This window comes from Chamaea fasciata, unplaced genomic scaffold (genome assembly GCF_029207755.1).
Source record: "Chamaea fasciata isolate MVZ Bird 193981 ecotype frontalis unplaced genomic scaffold, bChaFas1.0.hap1 SCAF_4, whole genome shotgun sequence".
In the NCBI taxonomy this organism is placed as follows: Eukaryota; Metazoa; Chordata; class Aves; order Passeriformes; family Sylviidae; genus Chamaea; species Chamaea fasciata.
In genome coordinates, this window is record NW_027094089.1 from 23,518,474 (window position 1) to 23,535,497 (window position 17,024).

General features: G+C 38.5%; 1 protein-coding gene across 1 annotated transcript in view; it reads left to right on the forward strand.

Moving 5' to 3' along the window:
* Positions 1-1,639: 1,639 nt before the first annotated feature.
* C7 (complement C7) overlaps positions 1,640-17,024 on the forward strand; it is a 24,170-nt gene continuing 8,785 nt past the window's right edge. Inside the window, exons 1-16 of the mRNA XM_066181091.1 lie at positions 1,640-1,776; positions 2,076-2,131; positions 2,801-2,873; positions 3,770-3,911; positions 4,707-4,848; positions 5,641-5,779; positions 6,460-6,582; positions 7,725-7,968; positions 8,623-8,736; positions 9,158-9,324; positions 10,307-10,535; positions 11,116-11,287; positions 11,649-11,736; positions 12,906-13,038; positions 13,890-14,093; positions 16,342-16,438. Of these exons, the coding sequence (XP_066037188.1) occupies positions 1,771-1,776; positions 2,076-2,131; positions 2,801-2,873; positions 3,770-3,911; positions 4,707-4,848; positions 5,641-5,779; positions 6,460-6,582; positions 7,725-7,968; positions 8,623-8,736; positions 9,158-9,324; positions 10,307-10,535; positions 11,116-11,287; positions 11,649-11,736; positions 12,906-13,038; positions 13,890-14,093; positions 16,342-16,438 (2,129 nt within the window). The 5' untranslated portion in view covers positions 1,640-1,770. The remainder of the gene's footprint in view (positions 1,777-2,075; positions 2,132-2,800; positions 2,874-3,769; positions 3,912-4,706; positions 4,849-5,640; positions 5,780-6,459; positions 6,583-7,724; positions 7,969-8,622; positions 8,737-9,157; positions 9,325-10,306; positions 10,536-11,115; positions 11,288-11,648; positions 11,737-12,905; positions 13,039-13,889; positions 14,094-16,341; positions 16,439-17,024) is intronic.

Genomic DNA, 17,024 nt, shown 5'->3' on the forward strand with positions numbered 1-17,024 from the left:
GCACAAATACAGCTCTATCCTCCCTCTGGTTTGCACCATGTTGGTTCAGTTTCTTTGCTTTTGTTACTCTGAAGCCAGGATCAGGACAAAAGCGGGGTCCTATTTCCAAATAAAATAAGATAAAATTGTTAGGCTGAAATACCTGAAAATGTGTAATAAAATTACTTTTATACAGTGTCTGCCAGAGAAACATTTTTGTCTTGCTGAAATAATTTTTTGCAGGAAGACAGTCTATCAATATAAACTCATTTGAATATGATACCATTACTAATAATGATTTGACTACCTGTTAATTGAGACCAGACCCCTGACAACATACACTTTCTTTGCTAGCTCTACTTGTCCTTTTTTATATTTATTTACATGTTTTGTTTGGGACCAAATTACAGTATATCTTGGTCTTGAGGGTTATTATAGCTAATGATATACTTACAAAAAGTGAAATTGCTATCTAAGCCATTAAAAGAGCTGACTAAAAGATTAAGACATATGTCTGGGTAAATAAAATATTCTTTGCAGTTCCTGTATTCTGGGCCACCATTAAAGGTCTTGACTCAGTTTTAATAATTTAATTCATAGACAAATGACCACTGTCAGTGTTGCACAAATTGGTTGTAAACTAAATAGGAGCATGAGGATTTTGATGAAAAGCAATAAAATATTTACAGAAGGGTTGAAAGTCTGTGAATTACATTATCAAAGAGATTCATAGTTGCTAAACTTGAAAAGTCCCCAAATATGCTCTGGCTCATCAAAATTGGCTTTGAGGAGTGGACATAGGCATCTCACACGTGAATGGAGTAGAGTGACCCAAGATCTAGGCATCTCCATAAGGAAAGCAGGCCATGCCAACAAGGTGCAGGGCTTCAAACTCACCATGTTGTCATACTGTGATATGAAGCACTTAGTTTTCTGAGGGCAGTGTCAGCAGTTCAAAACTGTCATAGGATCTGAGATCTAGTATATGAGGTGTCTTCACATAGGGGTGCTACTTTTCCATGAGGGATTTATCTGGGTCACACTAGGATAAATTGGGGTAAATTTCCCCAGCATTTTCATTGTCATTTTCATGCCATTACTGGAGTGGATGAGCTCTAAAAAGTAAAAAGAAAAAAAAAGTCAAAACTAAAATTAAGAGGACATGGCAGGATAAGGAAAGATCTTGTTTCTTTATGAGTATCTCCACAAAAAATATGCAGAACCAGGCCAGAATTGACCAAAATTTGCATTCGGATCCATAAGCTGATTTTCACTGTGAAATTTGATACACAAAAATCAGCATGACTTTAGAAGTGGAGAATGAAGATTTGTGCTTAAAATGAAACCTTAGCAACATCAGCTTTATTCTAGAGCAGTTCTTCCTGCTGCAGTGTGAATTCAGCTGGGGTGTAGTACACGTGGCCTGGGATCTCTTAAGATTCAGAGGAAAGAAATGATGAGAATATAAGGAAAAGATGATTCTTCTTTCAGTAAGTGATCACAATTTTCTGCCAGCCCCAGTTAATATATCCAAGCCTTTATTTATATGTCTTAAAAATACTGAGCAGCTCCCAAAGCAGGCTGCGTCCCTGGAGAGAACTAGATGGGTTAAGGTTAAAATTCCTTGGCAATATTCAACCCTTTTAGGGAAAGAAAAGCAGGGTAGCAAGACACAGTGAGAAGAGATGAACAGCAACAGACAGACTGACTGACTCCTTTGGCTTCCAGACTGAAAATGCTTGAAGTGCATTTTCCCTGGTAATTGCTGTATATCTGAGTATTTTGTCTAACATGAAGGTAAGAAAATTGCTTACTTAATTTGTACTGATGAAGTGAATATGGAAAGTGCAATGAAATATTAATTTATATGGAGAAATAGTTAGCTTAAAAAAGTAATTTGACAGCACTGCAAGAAAGAAGAAAATTTAAAAACGAGCTTGTACAACAAAGCTGAAAAATCTGTGTGACATTTTCCTTTTATTTCTTACACTGACTAGCATATAGATTGCAGAAATCATGAACTAAATGCATGATCTAAAAAAGGGAGGAAAAAGTAGAAAAATGAAGTAAATTTGCTTTTACTTCTTTTTTTTCAGGTGGTGGGGATTTTTCTGTTGCTGGAAGTTTCAGGCTTCTCTCCCATTGTTTCCAGGTGAATATTTATTTCATAAAATAAGTGCTGAAGGTTAAGCATGTATAATTATATTGCATGATGTGAAGCAGGGTTTCAAGGGGTCATCAGGTATATTTTCTGGGAGAAATACACACTGGTGTCAGCTCTGGCACTGCCACCAGTGATGACAACAGTGAGGCATTATGGTGCCCTTTAACTTCTACCTAGAGGAGTCAGCCATCCTTGGGGAAGAGAGTGCACAGTGATGGTGTAAGCCCAGCAACCCATGTCTGTGAAACACAGCAGAGCTTACCCCAAGCCAGCCCCAGTCCCAGGTTGCACCCTCAATGCCTGCCATGGAAACTGGCAGTTCATTTTTTTGCTGATCTTTAGGCTAGGCGAATGTGTCTAGTTTCTTCTTTGCAATGGGCAGAAAGGCCGAGCTGGGACTGATTTCATTCTTACATGTGTAAAGCAAATCCAATTGGTTTTATAGTAAACCTCATCATACTCCTTATTATTGTTGAAGGTTTGCTTTGCCTTTTAGGAAAGTTTTGTACTCATGCTTATGGATGGAGATCTCTGATGATTTTCCTCTCTCTTTTCTTTTGTTTGTTGCTGTTTTGGGGTGGGTGGGTTTTTTATTGTTGTGTTTTGTGTGTTTATTGTTTGTTTGTTTGTTTAATGCAAAACCCAATACCGGAGCAGCCCTTCTCCAATCCATTGCCACTGGAATTCTTTTGGCCCTTGGTCCGAGTGCAATGGCTGTACTCAAAAACAGGTATAGATGGACACATCTTTTCTGTACTCAAAACCTTATTAGCATATAATTTTTTCCCCGGTAATTAAGAAGCCACTCTAACATTGAACCCCCAAATCAGGTGCTCAGACAAAAGCCCTAGCAGAACAAGAAGGCTGAAGAGCAAAGAACTAAGAAAATAAATCCCCCCGTCTGTCCCAATATGTTTCCTTTCAAAGCTATGATGTTCATGTTGTAAAATAATTTGTGCTGCTTTTATTTTGGTGATAGTTTCAGCTGAACTGTCCAGTAAACACAGATATTTCTCCACTGATGCTGGTTTGTACCAGTTCCACTGGTTTTTCATTAGTGGCATGTCTCAAGGGAAGAAAACTTGGTTGCTTAGTGTTACCTTCAATGAAAATAAGTTGATGATTTTTACACTGCAACTCTATAGATGTGCAAGACACTTTATTTTAATTTTTCTTCTCTTTTACTTTGATGTTACATCTATATAAGGAGGGATTAGTCAAAATTAAATATGTGCCATGAGACAGTACTCACTTTTTTAGAAACAAAAACTAGCCCACTGGATATAAGATTTTATCATCTTCCTTAATGTCATTGTTTACTTCACAAAATGTTAACAAATTCCTGTCAGGCAGGGTTAGTTGTATTAAAAATGAAAATAATCACTTAAATTTCTTAGCGGCTTACTCTTGACTTCAGTTACATATTAGATTTCTGAGGAAACCAAGCCAAGCTCATGCACCAGTCTAAAAACATTGAGAGTTTGTTACCATATGGTGGTAATATCCAGGGGTGGCTGTTCTCAGAAAAAACAGTGAATGTCTAGACTAGTAGCACTGTCTTTACAGTAGTAAACTATTCTGGCTTTTCGTTTGGATTTTCCACAGTCTCCTTTGATTTGCATTCAGATTAGGAGACGGACAGTGGCAGTTTATGGCCAGTATGGAGGAAATCCCTGCTCTGGAGATACCTTTGAAACAAGATCATGCACCCCCACAAGGGGATGCCCAACAGAAGATGGCTGTGGTGATCGCTTCAGGTGTTTCTCAGGTACCATCCAAGACCATTTTCAATATTTTCTACTCATGAAATTAAGAAAATAACCTTGTTATCTTTCAGCTTCAGTAAATGGGCGATGTATTTGCAGTGTTCTTGATTTACAGAGGAATTTGACTTAGGTGAATGCTTCCTTTGTTTCCAGCCTCAACTATGCATGCTTTTAATTAAATCTGGAGTATTGCGGAGCACTGAAGGTAATATGATGTAGCCCTGGTACCCTCTCTAACTCATTCTGCCTTACTTGTTTGCCCCAGAGGACAGGTTTTTTCATTACAAGAGGGTAGTTAAGGAATGCAACCTTACATTGATATCTTGCAGCTGTTCTAGGCTATTTCCAAACATGAAATTACCTGGATCATGGAAACTCCATAAAATGTATCCAAGTGGCTGCCATTACCTAAACAGAGGAGCACATTATCTCGTCGGTAGATATTTATCACAGAGGACGGTGATAAACATGTGTTGGTGCTACTAGGGAGACAATCACAGTTAATCACCAGTGATTGGGTCAAAGGGTGAAAGCTTAGAAAGCATATCTAGACATCAACTGTTTCACTGATATATCATAAGCCTTAAATAGCTATGCTCTCTCGAGTGTGCTGTGCACTGTTTCTTTATGTCTAAATTTAATGTTTCATAAGCCCTCGTGGGCACACGAGCTGTTCATCATGGGAGTGAATATGCTAATTAATGTAGGAGATTAATAGGACTTCTGTTTTGATTTTAGGTAATCTATTTTTAAACTAACAAACACTTCTTTCCCCTTGCATGTTTGTCCTGATTTAGGTCAGTGTATTAGCAGATCCCTAGTGTGCAATGGCGATCAGGACTGTGAGGAGGATGGTGCAGATGAAGATCAATGTGAAGAGAGGAAAACTGTATGTGATATTGACAAACCACCTCTGAATTCAGAACTTACAGGAGCAGGGTAATGTTCTGTGCCAGGCTCAGTAGTACTGGTATCAAATGCACTTACATTTTGATGTATTTGCAAGCTCTGGGTGGCCAGATAGACTTCCTGGGCTTATGGTAAAACATCCTATATGCAAAAGTGTTCAGGACAACTGTTTCCACCATGCCAGCACTTCAGTCAGGATGTACAGGTCCTTTGACCCGAAGCACAGGATAAAGCTTTCAGTGTTTCATTCCTGCTATTGGAAGACAGCTACTAAGATAAGAAATCAAATTTCAGCTAGTAACACACGATCTTCAGAATGGAAAAAATGAGCCAGCAATGTTCATTCTTTTTGTTCATTGCTGTTGAATTTAGCACTCTAGATTCATATGGATTTCTGTTTATACATCCGAACTGCAACCCAGCAAAATAATTGTTTTAAGTTTCTTTGGTGTTGATTTATCACTTGTTATGCAATACACTTCAGATATAATCCCCCCCCCAATTTAATAATGGATGCCCTGTTGTTTCTGTGTTGCAACAATTGTTCAAACAGTAAAACTTAAAATCAGTTGAGATAGATAAAAATGTCTTAATCCATAGAGATAATGACATGTGTTCATTTTTGTTGACAAATCAAGACCAACATTTCCCTTTCGTTGTAACATGCTATCTATACTGCAGTTCTGCATGTATAAAAGACTATCAAGTGATAACCCCTTGGTTAAATCAGCCTGTGATCATGATTTGCAGACACAGCACTTAGTTATAATGGCTCTGAAATTTTTGTCTCTTGTCTTAATGACGTATTTTTTCTTCTTGTAGCTTTGATATTATTACTGGTGAGACTAAGGGAAGAGTCATTCATACAAAAAGCTTTGGAGGGCAATGCAGAAAGGTCTTTAGCGGTGATAGGCGAGAGTACTACAGGCTGAGTGAAAGTGTTCTCGCTTATAATTTTCAGGTATGTTTCCATCAAGCATAGCTTTGTATTTACAGGATTAAAATTGGGAGAATTATGCAAAGCTTGCAGGGGCCCTTGGCAGGTATGCTTCCCTAAACACAGCTCACTGACACCTGTACCCTCTTTGCAGTTGCTTATTATTTTGAAATACAGAATTGGAAATACATATCTTGCTAAAATAAAAGGGAAAAAAAGGTTAATTTCTTAGATGTGATTTCTAAATCTCTCACAGTTAGACTGAATGTAAAGCTAATCTCCTTAGAATAAGCAGTGACCTGAATCACCCTAAGAAATACTTTGGGGGGTGAAATACAGGGCTTTGGTATGCTTTGTGTAGATCTTCCAGAGATGTTTTGTTTTAAGTCACTGTCTGAGTGATTTGATTTGTCTCACATTCATCAAAAGCATGCCAAACAATCCATAATGTAATTTACAGCATAGAGTACATACCTGAGAGATATCTATGCATATATATATATAAAAATATATAAGTGCATTTCCATGCTTTTCCAATAGTGTGCAGTAGTTTTTATAAAATCTAAAATGGATTCAGCCTGAAAAACCCATCAGCTTCTTTTACATCAGAAAGGCATTGCTCTACTCTATAAGTTACATAAGTTAAAAGTTTTTAAATCCTACATGAAGCTCTTGATACAGATGTCTATCTTTCACCTTTCTAGGTTAAAGTTCAGAATGATTTCAGTTATGAGTTTTTCAACAGCACCTGGTCTTACATGAAACATGTAGAACGGTATGAAAATTCAAACAGGTACAAACACACACAGAATAAAAATCTTCAAAAGGTATGTGTAACTTGTCACTGCAGCTTAGTATTTTGCAAAAGTATTTTCATTACTTTATTCATGTGTTTTTGTAGTGAGATGAAAATGCTTGTTTTATAAAGATATTTTTGGCACAAAGTGCATGATAGTGAATATTCTGTAAAACCTTTAAAAGAGATCACTATAGTTTGCTTATCAATCCAGAGGAGGTGGCTGCTGTTTCTAATTTGTCTGTCTTACCTACTTAGTAGTAATTTATTTATTTACTATCTGTTTTTCTCCCTATTTAAGGGAGAAATCATTGGCTTCTTCTCATAAATGATTTTTTTTTTTTTCAAGTGGTTGATTGCCCTTTTCTTTTTTTTTCCCCTACCTCTTGGTCAGTACAGTGGAGCAAAAAGATTGAAATACTTCTGTGGTTAAAAATTAACTTATTTTATAATGCATTTTCCATTAGTAGAACTCCATTAAGAGAGAAATGTGGTGTCTTTAACAGCCAGGAGGTCACAGTGCTTATGCCTTTAACTTATTTTAAAAGGACCATTAGATACATAATTTGAAAGTGATTTTCAATTATGAAGTACAACCTCTATCTTACAGAAAATGAAATCAAGTGACAAATGTATCCATTTTATGGCCCCCAAACAGATACTAACAATGACATATTTTGAGACTCAGCATAACCATGTTCAAAAGCAACTTTGAGAGTCTGACGTAAACAGTAATGTAAAGGCATACTGGATTTTATAGTTAAGCAGCATTCCTAAAATGGCTGGAGCCCCTTACAACAAAATCCTTACCCAGACAAAACAGGGTGTAAAAAACAACTGTACTGCCTGTGATTTGATTTCAGACAAAGCTTCTTAACCGTCTTCTGCCAGGCTTCTGATCCTGGAGCTTTGAAGAGTGAGATTTCACTTGTCCTTATGCTAGTTTTCAAGTACACCGGAGGAAAAGTAAGATGTTGCAGCAATTATAAATAAAGGTCCAACCATATTTCATGACTTCAGGTTGTTCTTTTTGCATTACTGTGTTGCTTAGACATATCTAACAGCTCTGTAAAGCTGTTGGTTAGTTGCCAATAGAATGTGTGTGCCATCTGGCTATTAGGAGGCACTCTGATAGTAACATGGAGCATGACTGATGGCTTTTCCTTCCCCCAGAGTAAGCTGCTGATGGTTGTTGAGAACAGTGTGGAAGTTGCTCAGTTTATTAACAACCGCCCAGACTTCCTCACTCTTGCGGAGCCTTTCTGGAAGGAACTGTTCAACCTTCCAGTCATCTACGAGTACAGCGTCTACCGAAGACTTATTGAACATTTTGGGACACACTTCTTACACTCTGGGTCTCTGGGAGGACATTACAAAGTTATTTTTTATATGGATACTGACAAAATGAAAGCAGAAGGTAGAGTACTAGAGTGCTTATTGCAGAAAGCAAAGTCAGTAATCAACAATAAAAATGTATCTGTGTGTTTTCCCAGCTAATGTCTAAAATCAAGTAGCAGACTTATACAAGTTACCACTTTCTTTTCATGATCAAAAGAAAGAACACCAAAAAATGTGCTCAAACCAGAGCATTTAGTTCTAGATCCATGTTTGTGACCTGCAGTGCTCTGGGTATATATATATTAAAAAAAAAAATGTATATATAGTCAGTTTAGGACGTCTTCAGGCTAAAATTGAATATAAATCTCAAAAAATGTTAAACTTTAAAGGTTACATGGAGACAAAGGTTGGGTAAAACTGTAAAGCAGAAAAAAATTACAGAGCAAACACCAGTGGCACCTATAATGGTAATCAGTTGGAGCAGTGCTGTGGAATTATGGACTGCTGAGAAAATAAATGATACTGTAAACTGTTCCCAGATACAGCTCAAGCCTCTGAGCATTCATCCATAAGCTTTAGCAATGTGTGGATCTTCTCACAGCACACAAATGCTAGTTAGTTACCTTCTAGTTTAAGTGTAGTACTTCATGACCTCTCTAGCCAATGGGAAACTCAGAAATGAATCCAACACACTTTCTGTGTACAGTATTGTTAATGGATGGATTATCTGCAGGTGTCAGCATAACAGACTTGTACAAGTGTACCTCATCAGGCTGGAATGCAATCATTGTGAAAAAGAAGAAGCAGGAATGCACTAAACTCGATGAACTGCTACTGACTTCTTCAGGTAAATGTTCAGTGGTGACTCACACAGTTGTCACATATCCATATCTCATCTCATCCTAAAGAGCTGTCAAAATGAGGTGCAGGTGTTGATAACTTTGATGAATTCTGTCCTAACGTGCTGAACTCAGACATCAAGTGTCTGGTTCGAAAGGCTCTCTGGCAGTTGTCAATTATTACTAATGCTTTCCCAGTAAATAGCACTTTTCTGGACACTCTAAGTTAGAGCTGCCAAGACACCTGGAAAAACAGATACCTCCTATATATGATCAGTGTAGGAGCTCTTGATCCAGGCAGAGGTGGTTGAACTGCACCAGTGAGTCCTTTCACTACTTGCTAGCAGAGTTTTTGTGTGTATTGTTTCTATTTCCATTTGTAAACATAGCAACGCCTACATTTATGTATTTTCTATTCTGAAACTGCAGGAACCAGTGACAGTAAAATTAAAGGAGACCCTTACATAGAAGGAGGAAGCCCTGGTGCTGTTGCTGGCCTAAGTTATCTAGACCTGGATAATCCTGCTGGGAACAGTCAGATGTACACCTCATGGGCTGCATCAGTGACAGACTATCCTAGAGTAATTAAAAAAAAGGTAAGGCTATTTTCCTGAAGCAGAGGTGAGCAGATGAGATCACCTCAAAGGGAGAAATTATTAAGCTATAGCTGGTGATTAATCATGCCATGATCTACACTCATTTAGTTTTCAGATCACTTTGTAAAAAAGGAAAGTGCTCAGGAAGAAAATGCTGTGCATCTAATATGATCAGGTGCATCACAAATCTAATTCCATTGACAGGTCAATACCAGCCTTCAGTGACTTAAGTGGAGTTCTGGTTAGGAATAGAGGGTCATGTCAGCATTGAAGAAAGACCAGATTTGAGATAGCTCCTTTCCCAAAACGCATATGGGCATGTCTGTGTGGCTTCCATTTCACTTGCCAACTTCTGCATATCCCTTTTGTCTCTCCCTATTCACTTTGCATACCTGGAGATTCTCCAAGTCAGACACTTCAGAGCAGGGCATGGCCCTATTCACTGCTACCTTCTCTGTGTCCCTTTGGGAACTGCCCACATACTCAAGAGTGGTATAAACCCCAAATACTTCTGATAGTAAGTTTTCAGCTAAATGTAAAGGCATATAATATCATAAAATAATCAATTTGAAGGCAAAATGTTTAATTTTTTTAAGCTTTCACTCTTCAATGAAATGCCAGAGTGGGCTCTTTAAATGCTCTTTTTTATGCTGGGAACATCTGGGTGAGAATTCAAATTACTGTACATTGGTGGTCTGTGTTGTACTTTTATCTCACCTGTATTCTTGCAGCTCAAATGTGTTTAAACATGACTGATATACCAGTTGCATTAAAGCATGCTTTTAAACAGAACTGGCTTTTCATAAAAAGGCTAATATAAAATACTAACATAAGATTTTAGCAAATTTGCAAATTAGAGTATCTGATGTGCTAACGGCCATGTGCAAAAGCATATGTCAAATTATTTTGCGTGAAATGTGCTAATAAACTCTTATATCCCAGTCATAACTATTTAATATTCATGTTTTCCTACTGTGTCTAGCTGACACCGTTATATGAGCTGGTAAAGGAAGTGCCCTGCTCCTCAGTCAAAAAGCATTACCTAAAACAAGCCATTGAAGAATATATGGCTGAAAATGATCCCTGCAAATGTCAGCCTTGCCAGAATGGTGGTGAGGCAGCCGTGGAAGGAACACAGTGTGTGTGTTACTGCAAGCCCTACACCTTTGGAGCAGCTTGTGAACTGGGAACTCTTGTGCAAGATCAGCCAGGTCAGCACTCTTTAAACCTGTGAGAGTTTAGAGGTGGCAAAACGTGCTCTTCTGCTTCCAGAGTCTGTCTGTCTCACTGCACACCCATGCAGTGGCTGCTGGGGTGAGAAATCACGGCAAACAAACAGCATGGGGAGGGTCATGCCAAGCCCAAGTCTTTGTTTACCATGTCTAAACAGTCCTCAGCAGAGAGCTGATTTTATTGTTAGTGTTAAATACAGTGGACAATACTAACTGCTCAATGCAACCATCTATAAGTACATATCCTAAATTAATTATCAATTACTTCAAAAATTTATACTTTTTAATTTTATAATTAGTAGTAGCTGATAGCTGGTTTTATGTTCTCTCAGACACTGATAATATATAGCCTCTGTGGAATTATACCTGTGTCAAAGTTGGGGAAAGATGGAAGATTAGATTACTGTAATCTGGAATTTTCTGTAAGGGCACAGTTGGGGCCATCACTAGGTTTGAATAGCCTGTGACTTTAAACCTCTCAGAGGGAATGCTTTGAAGAGAGAATGGTTTAAAGAGAGTAGTTTTCACATTAAACGAAATATTCCCAAATGTTGCACAGGTGTTGTTGATGGACAGTGGAGCTGCTGGTCTTCCTGGAGTCCTTGTTCAGGGGGAAGGAAATCAAGGAGTCGAAGCTGCAACAATCCCTCCCCACGTGGTGGTGGGAAAGCCTGTCTGGGAGAGCAGCATGAAAGCAAACCATGTGAAGATGAAGAGTTGCAGCATCTTCGGTAAGTAGTAAAAAAACCAGTAGGAGACAACTGCTGAAAGATTTAAAAATTTGTTTCAGAGGGGTGCATAAGCTATTGAATTCAAGGAGATCACTTACTGAGCTTTAATATTTAAGTTGAAAGAAAGTGAAATTCAGAAGCTGTGAATGTCATAGAAGAAAAGGCTAAAAATGGGGTAAAGCCAGTAAATTTGACAGCATTCTATTTACCATTCTCTTGGATAGGCTGGCAGTGCCTGATTTCAATATAATGATGTTGTAAATGTAGGCATAAGAGTTTTGAAAATGGGCTTTACTGAGGAGTGTAGCATTTTGAAAGAAGACTAAATTCAAACTAAACTGTACTTTTGTTTGCTTCATAGCTTGATTGAACCACACTGTTTTGATTTATCCATAAACCTTACAGAATTTTGTTCACCTCCTCCTCTCTTAGAAAATGGATTTGTTCAAGTAAGTTATTTCTGTTCCTCTGTTCTGTCCCTATCTGCAATGTCTTTTCTACAGTTAACATAGATGTTCTCTTGCCAATTTGCATCTCTCTTGGCAAGCTTAGTATCCAGCCTAGTGAATAGCCACTCTTGCAGCATTTTTCACTGTCTGAAGTTTACAGGACAGTATCCAAAACTTCAAGCTAAAAGTTAGATAAAACCAAAAAAGCCCCACTCTTAAAACCAGAACAAGATCTTTGCTTCTCTGGACCATGGTACCTAGAGAGAAAAGTCATCTACTTGTCCTTTATTCCATATATGTATTAAAAATTTACTGAGCCATGTGTATTACGTATAAAATCACAACAAACTAGAGAGAAAAGATGCTCAGTCATCCAGGAACTCCATAATGAAATTATAAACATATTTTAGGTATCTTCACTCTGTAACTCACTATTCTGCTTTCTCTGGTGAAATGAAGACCTGGCAAGTTACTTGGCTCACCATAGCTTAGGCCTATTTGACAAGGGGGAGTAATTCCTCATTCCTCCCTTGGAGGAATGGACTATGCCTTCTTCATGTTATCAGGCAGTCATAAGTCTCTTTGCTCAATAAATAGATAAAAGAATTAGTTCAAAATTTGTTAGTTGCCTCTGCACAACTGCAGCCTGTGGCAAGATCCAAAATCTTGCCCTCCCTCTTTAGCTAGTGATTTTTTTTTGTAATCAGTAGTTGTCTTCTACATTGATATTTTTGGTCCACAAACTAAAGGTAAAACCCTGCAATTCATGGGGTAGTTTCAATTTTTCATAAGAAAAGTCTACCATGCTAACCTTCAGAAAGCTGAGAACATGCCATCCTAAAAATTGGCAAAGCCATATACTCTCCACTGATCTCCCCCCAGCCCAAGACTGTTCAAGATGTTCTGCTGCCCTGCAAATGTTTATTAGCAGCCATATTTGCAGTTTGTTTACACACCATCAGAACAGCACTGTTCCATACCGCTTATGAATTAGTGACTTGATAACCAGGATTGCCCCCAATATCCCAGACTCTCTCATTCACTGCGTTGTAGAGTGGCAATAATACTTCTCACTGTCCTCAGCTGCTGCGTTCCGGGATCAAAGAGTTAGTGCTGCTTGTAGTTCCTATATTTTATATCCAAAATTTTACCTGTTCATTTTCTTTCAGAATGCTGAAAACTCATACCCTGTTGGGAAAAACATTGTTTATGCATGCAAACATGGATATTCTCTTGTTGGTGATCCTGTTGCTAAGTGTCGCAGTAATTTACAGTGGCAAGTTGGAGAGAGATACTGCCAGGGTATGTCTAACTGATTCTTGATTTGAACTACAGCTCTATTTCTGAATTCCAGTGGAACATCTCAGAACATTTCCTTTCCAGCTACAATGGGGGAATTCAGAATTTCTGAATTCCAATGGAACATCTCAGAACATCTGCTTTCCAGCTACAACAGGGGGAAAAGACACACCTGTATTTCCCAGCTTCCTAGACATAATCATGTCCAAACTGACTTCTGTTGTGAATCCAGATATTGTATGCTGAATTAGAAACATGCCCATAAAGTCTACTTCGAATTAAGGCTGGAATGAAGGGAGACTGAATTCCAGCCCAGGAATTACTTCCTGTGGAAACAAGCATTATTGCTTGCTTCAGTCCTAGGGCTATATGCAAGAACCATGAGAATTTTCAGCACTGCAGTTCAACAGCTTCCTTTCCTCCTTTCAAGCAAGACTGATTGCCACAAATGTTTAAATGCTTTAAAATGTTTTACTGCCTACACCTGTTTAAAGGCCATCCCTGTGTGTACCAGGACATGGTCTCCAGGGTCCCATGTGTGATATACCTCTGCTAGGAAGCTGTTGCCTAGTAGAACCATCAACAGAAACACTGGTCCTAAGGACTGGGAAGCCCTCATCCAGCTAGGGCTGCACCTGCAGGCAGTAAGAGAAGATACTCCCGTGTCTGTGTCCTTATTTTTGCATGTTTGACTGGTATGATGAGTTACTGAATCCTGACTGATACATTTCTACAGGAAAGTCAGCCAACCTCACCATTCAATTTTTTAAGGAATTTTGGAGAAAACAAAACATATGACTGCTTTATACAATCCACTGATTTACTGTTGCTGTCTCAAATGCTTCAATCCACAGAAACTGCATGTCTCCTGCCTGACCTGGAGGGGGGTTTGCAAGGAAAGCCATGGAAACCTGTGTACGAGATTGGTGAGAGAATAACCCTGTCTTGTCCACACGGCATGCACTTGGAAGGGGCACACTCCATTTTGTGTGAGCCCAGTCTCAAGTGGTCTCCTGATGTGAAGACTGTCCAGTGCAAGAGACCACTGCAGTCCTCAGGTACAATGCAGGAGTTTCTTTCTAACTTAGCTTGATGTGGTTTAGATATATTAGATATATACAGAGCTATTGCTGAGACAGTGGTAGAGAAGCCATACTTACATCACGAGCAAGAAGCACAGAAAACATGGGGGCACGTTTTCTGTGGTCTGTTCAAACAAGATGCCTGAAGGCATTTCATTGAAGTTTCGTTAAGGCTTTTTGCTTCCCACTCCCTTATTGCTATTGAGCATTGTCACTAACTATTTTAAGAAATTGCCTGGGATTTATGCAGTCTATTCTGCCATCCAAGTATGTTTCACTTTTCACACTTTGTATAACACTGCCACCATATGAACTACACCTTGGAGTTTTTCTATTTGGAAGCTGTTCAGTGCACCAGAGCCTCTTGTGACAGAGGAAGACAGGGCTGAGTGACTGCTTTTGCTGATGTGGCAGTCAGGCAGCTGATATGAAGTAAATATCCAGGAACTGAAAGCAATGGGAAAATGCCGCTTTAAGCTCTGTTTGATATGGGCAGGCAGTGGCAGAAAGGGAAACAGGCTATAGCTTCAAGCAGCTCTAAGTTGTCTTTTCCAACAGTGGAAGACAGACAGGAATTTCTGTTGAGCACTGCTGTGATGCTTATCAGTGACACTGAGGCACCCAAGCAGCTTGTGCTTCAAGCCTACCACATCTTCACCTGAGATCCCAGGTATTCACCTGAGGAGACCCTTGACTGGGGACAACAGCCACTGCTGCAGGAGGCTAGGCACATCTACATTTTTTCTGTCCTCTCCGTATCAGCCAATGCTGCTGACATTGCCTCAACTGCAGAAAGAGGAAGGTGACAGTCAGGCTTAGACTTCAAAATGCAACAGTCCTGTGAGATTCCTGGTGTAAATCATCTGCTGTCATAAACACATCAAGATGAAATATAGTGATTTCTGAAGGAATAGCACAGCTGTACATAAATGACTTGCTGCTGCTAAACTGCCAGAGTAGCAGTGCTGAACTGCTGTTACCAGTTACTTAGGCTTAGCCTCAGTGACTGATTTTCATTTGGTTTTTTTGCTAACATCATGTTAGCAAATTCCAGCAATAATTGGAAGGTTTCAAATGCGTCTGTCAGAAAGAAAGAAACAGCTTGTACTTGGCTGTATGGAAGCCTTATATTAGTATAAAAGTTAAAAAAATAAAACAGTTGGATTAATAACAGTTAAAAACTCAAGGAGAGAGAGTTAAGAAGGGTAAAAATTGTGAAGATAAGTATTCACAGACAGAGTGGCATACATATATTTGGATGGGAGTATTTAGTCACTGTGCAGCCAACTACCCAGGGGATGAACAAAATGCAGTGATTTTTGATGAAAATTTTCCCTCTGCAGGAAGACAGGGTTATGCTTGCTGTCTGTATTGCAATGCACTGCAACTCTTACTTTTCTTTTTTTTTTTTTTTTTTTTTCTTTTTCTCTGGTAATTTGTCTATTTTGCTTATCAAATCTTAATCTGTAAGGGAGTTATTTTTTTTAGGAAAGGCAGCAATCTGGAGTACTAAATTTTCATGTTAGCAGTCACACAATCTGTAAAAAAATCAGGATGAAGCCTCCTTAGAAATTGTGACCATATGGATTTAGCAAAGTCTTGCTGTTAACATGCTACCGAAACCTACAAAGAAATGTTTAGCAAAATATGGAGTAGAACTCTCTACTTAAAGAACGATACACTTGCAATCTTGAAAATTCCCCAAGAATTACTACTATTTTTATTTTAAAAGTTGGTACAAACTGAGGACTGATGATGGAACTTGTAGTTTTCATTACCATAGGTGTAAAGATAAAGATGTTTGGGTTCACATAGGGGTTTGGATCCTTAGCTTCTCTAGTGACAACAGTGAAGTCAATAATTCTGAAACCTAATGACAGAAGTGTTCCCAGCTATGGTTCAGCAGTGCTAAATTTAGCAGAAACAAATAACTGCTGCAGAAATGAGATGAATGTTTAAGCTTTAACATAGTACTTGTCTCTTTCCATCTGGCTGGTGACCCATGGATAAATTACTGAACAGTAACTTTGCAAAGTGTATCATATCTTTTTAATACTGTTGATTACTTCCCTGTACTAGATACTTTTAATGACCAAGTAGGATGTGACTTTATGTCATGACTAAATAATTCAGTGCCTTTTAAACTCAACTGATAATTTCAGAGTAGACCTCTAACAGCCCTTGTTTTTCTGACCCTTCATGTCTGTGTGTTCTTCTACTTCAGTGCCCAGTGTGAAAACAGAAATGACAGACCCTAAATGTCAGCCATGGGAGAAAGTATATCAGTCACAATGTGTGTGCAAAATGCCCTATGAATGTGGGTAAGTTCAGGCTCAGTGTGGCAATTAGATTTTCACTTTATTCAAGACCAATTACGTTTCACAAGTTTGCAGTCTATGACAGAGGAGAAAACTTTACATACCTGAGGAAGAGACATTGTACTTGGTTTGCTTTACACCTCAATCGATGTCCTCTTCATCACTTACCCGTGTTGTCAGAACTGTCAGTGGGTTTTAGCAGTGCTGGAATTTGGTTGGATGACAGAAGGTGAAGGCATAATTTTGCTTGATCTGTGAAGTAGATAAAAAAAGATAAAATTATATTTTCAAGATTTAGAGGATTGAGGAAAAGTTAAAACAGAGGCCCTTGGGACACAAACCATCAAAGCAATAAGCTCGTGAAATAAAGCAGATTTCTTTTCACTGCTGAGAGACTAGGGGGTTATGAAAGGCACAGTAATCTAACTTCATCTCACATTTACACAGCAGTTTTCACAGACCAGTCATGTCACTTTTCCTAACTTCATAACTTGCAGATTAGAGTTTGCTGTTTTCTGTTTGATCTAAGACTATATTCTGCAATAAGCAATGCAGAAGAAATAATGTAAGGAAATGAGTTAGTTCTTTG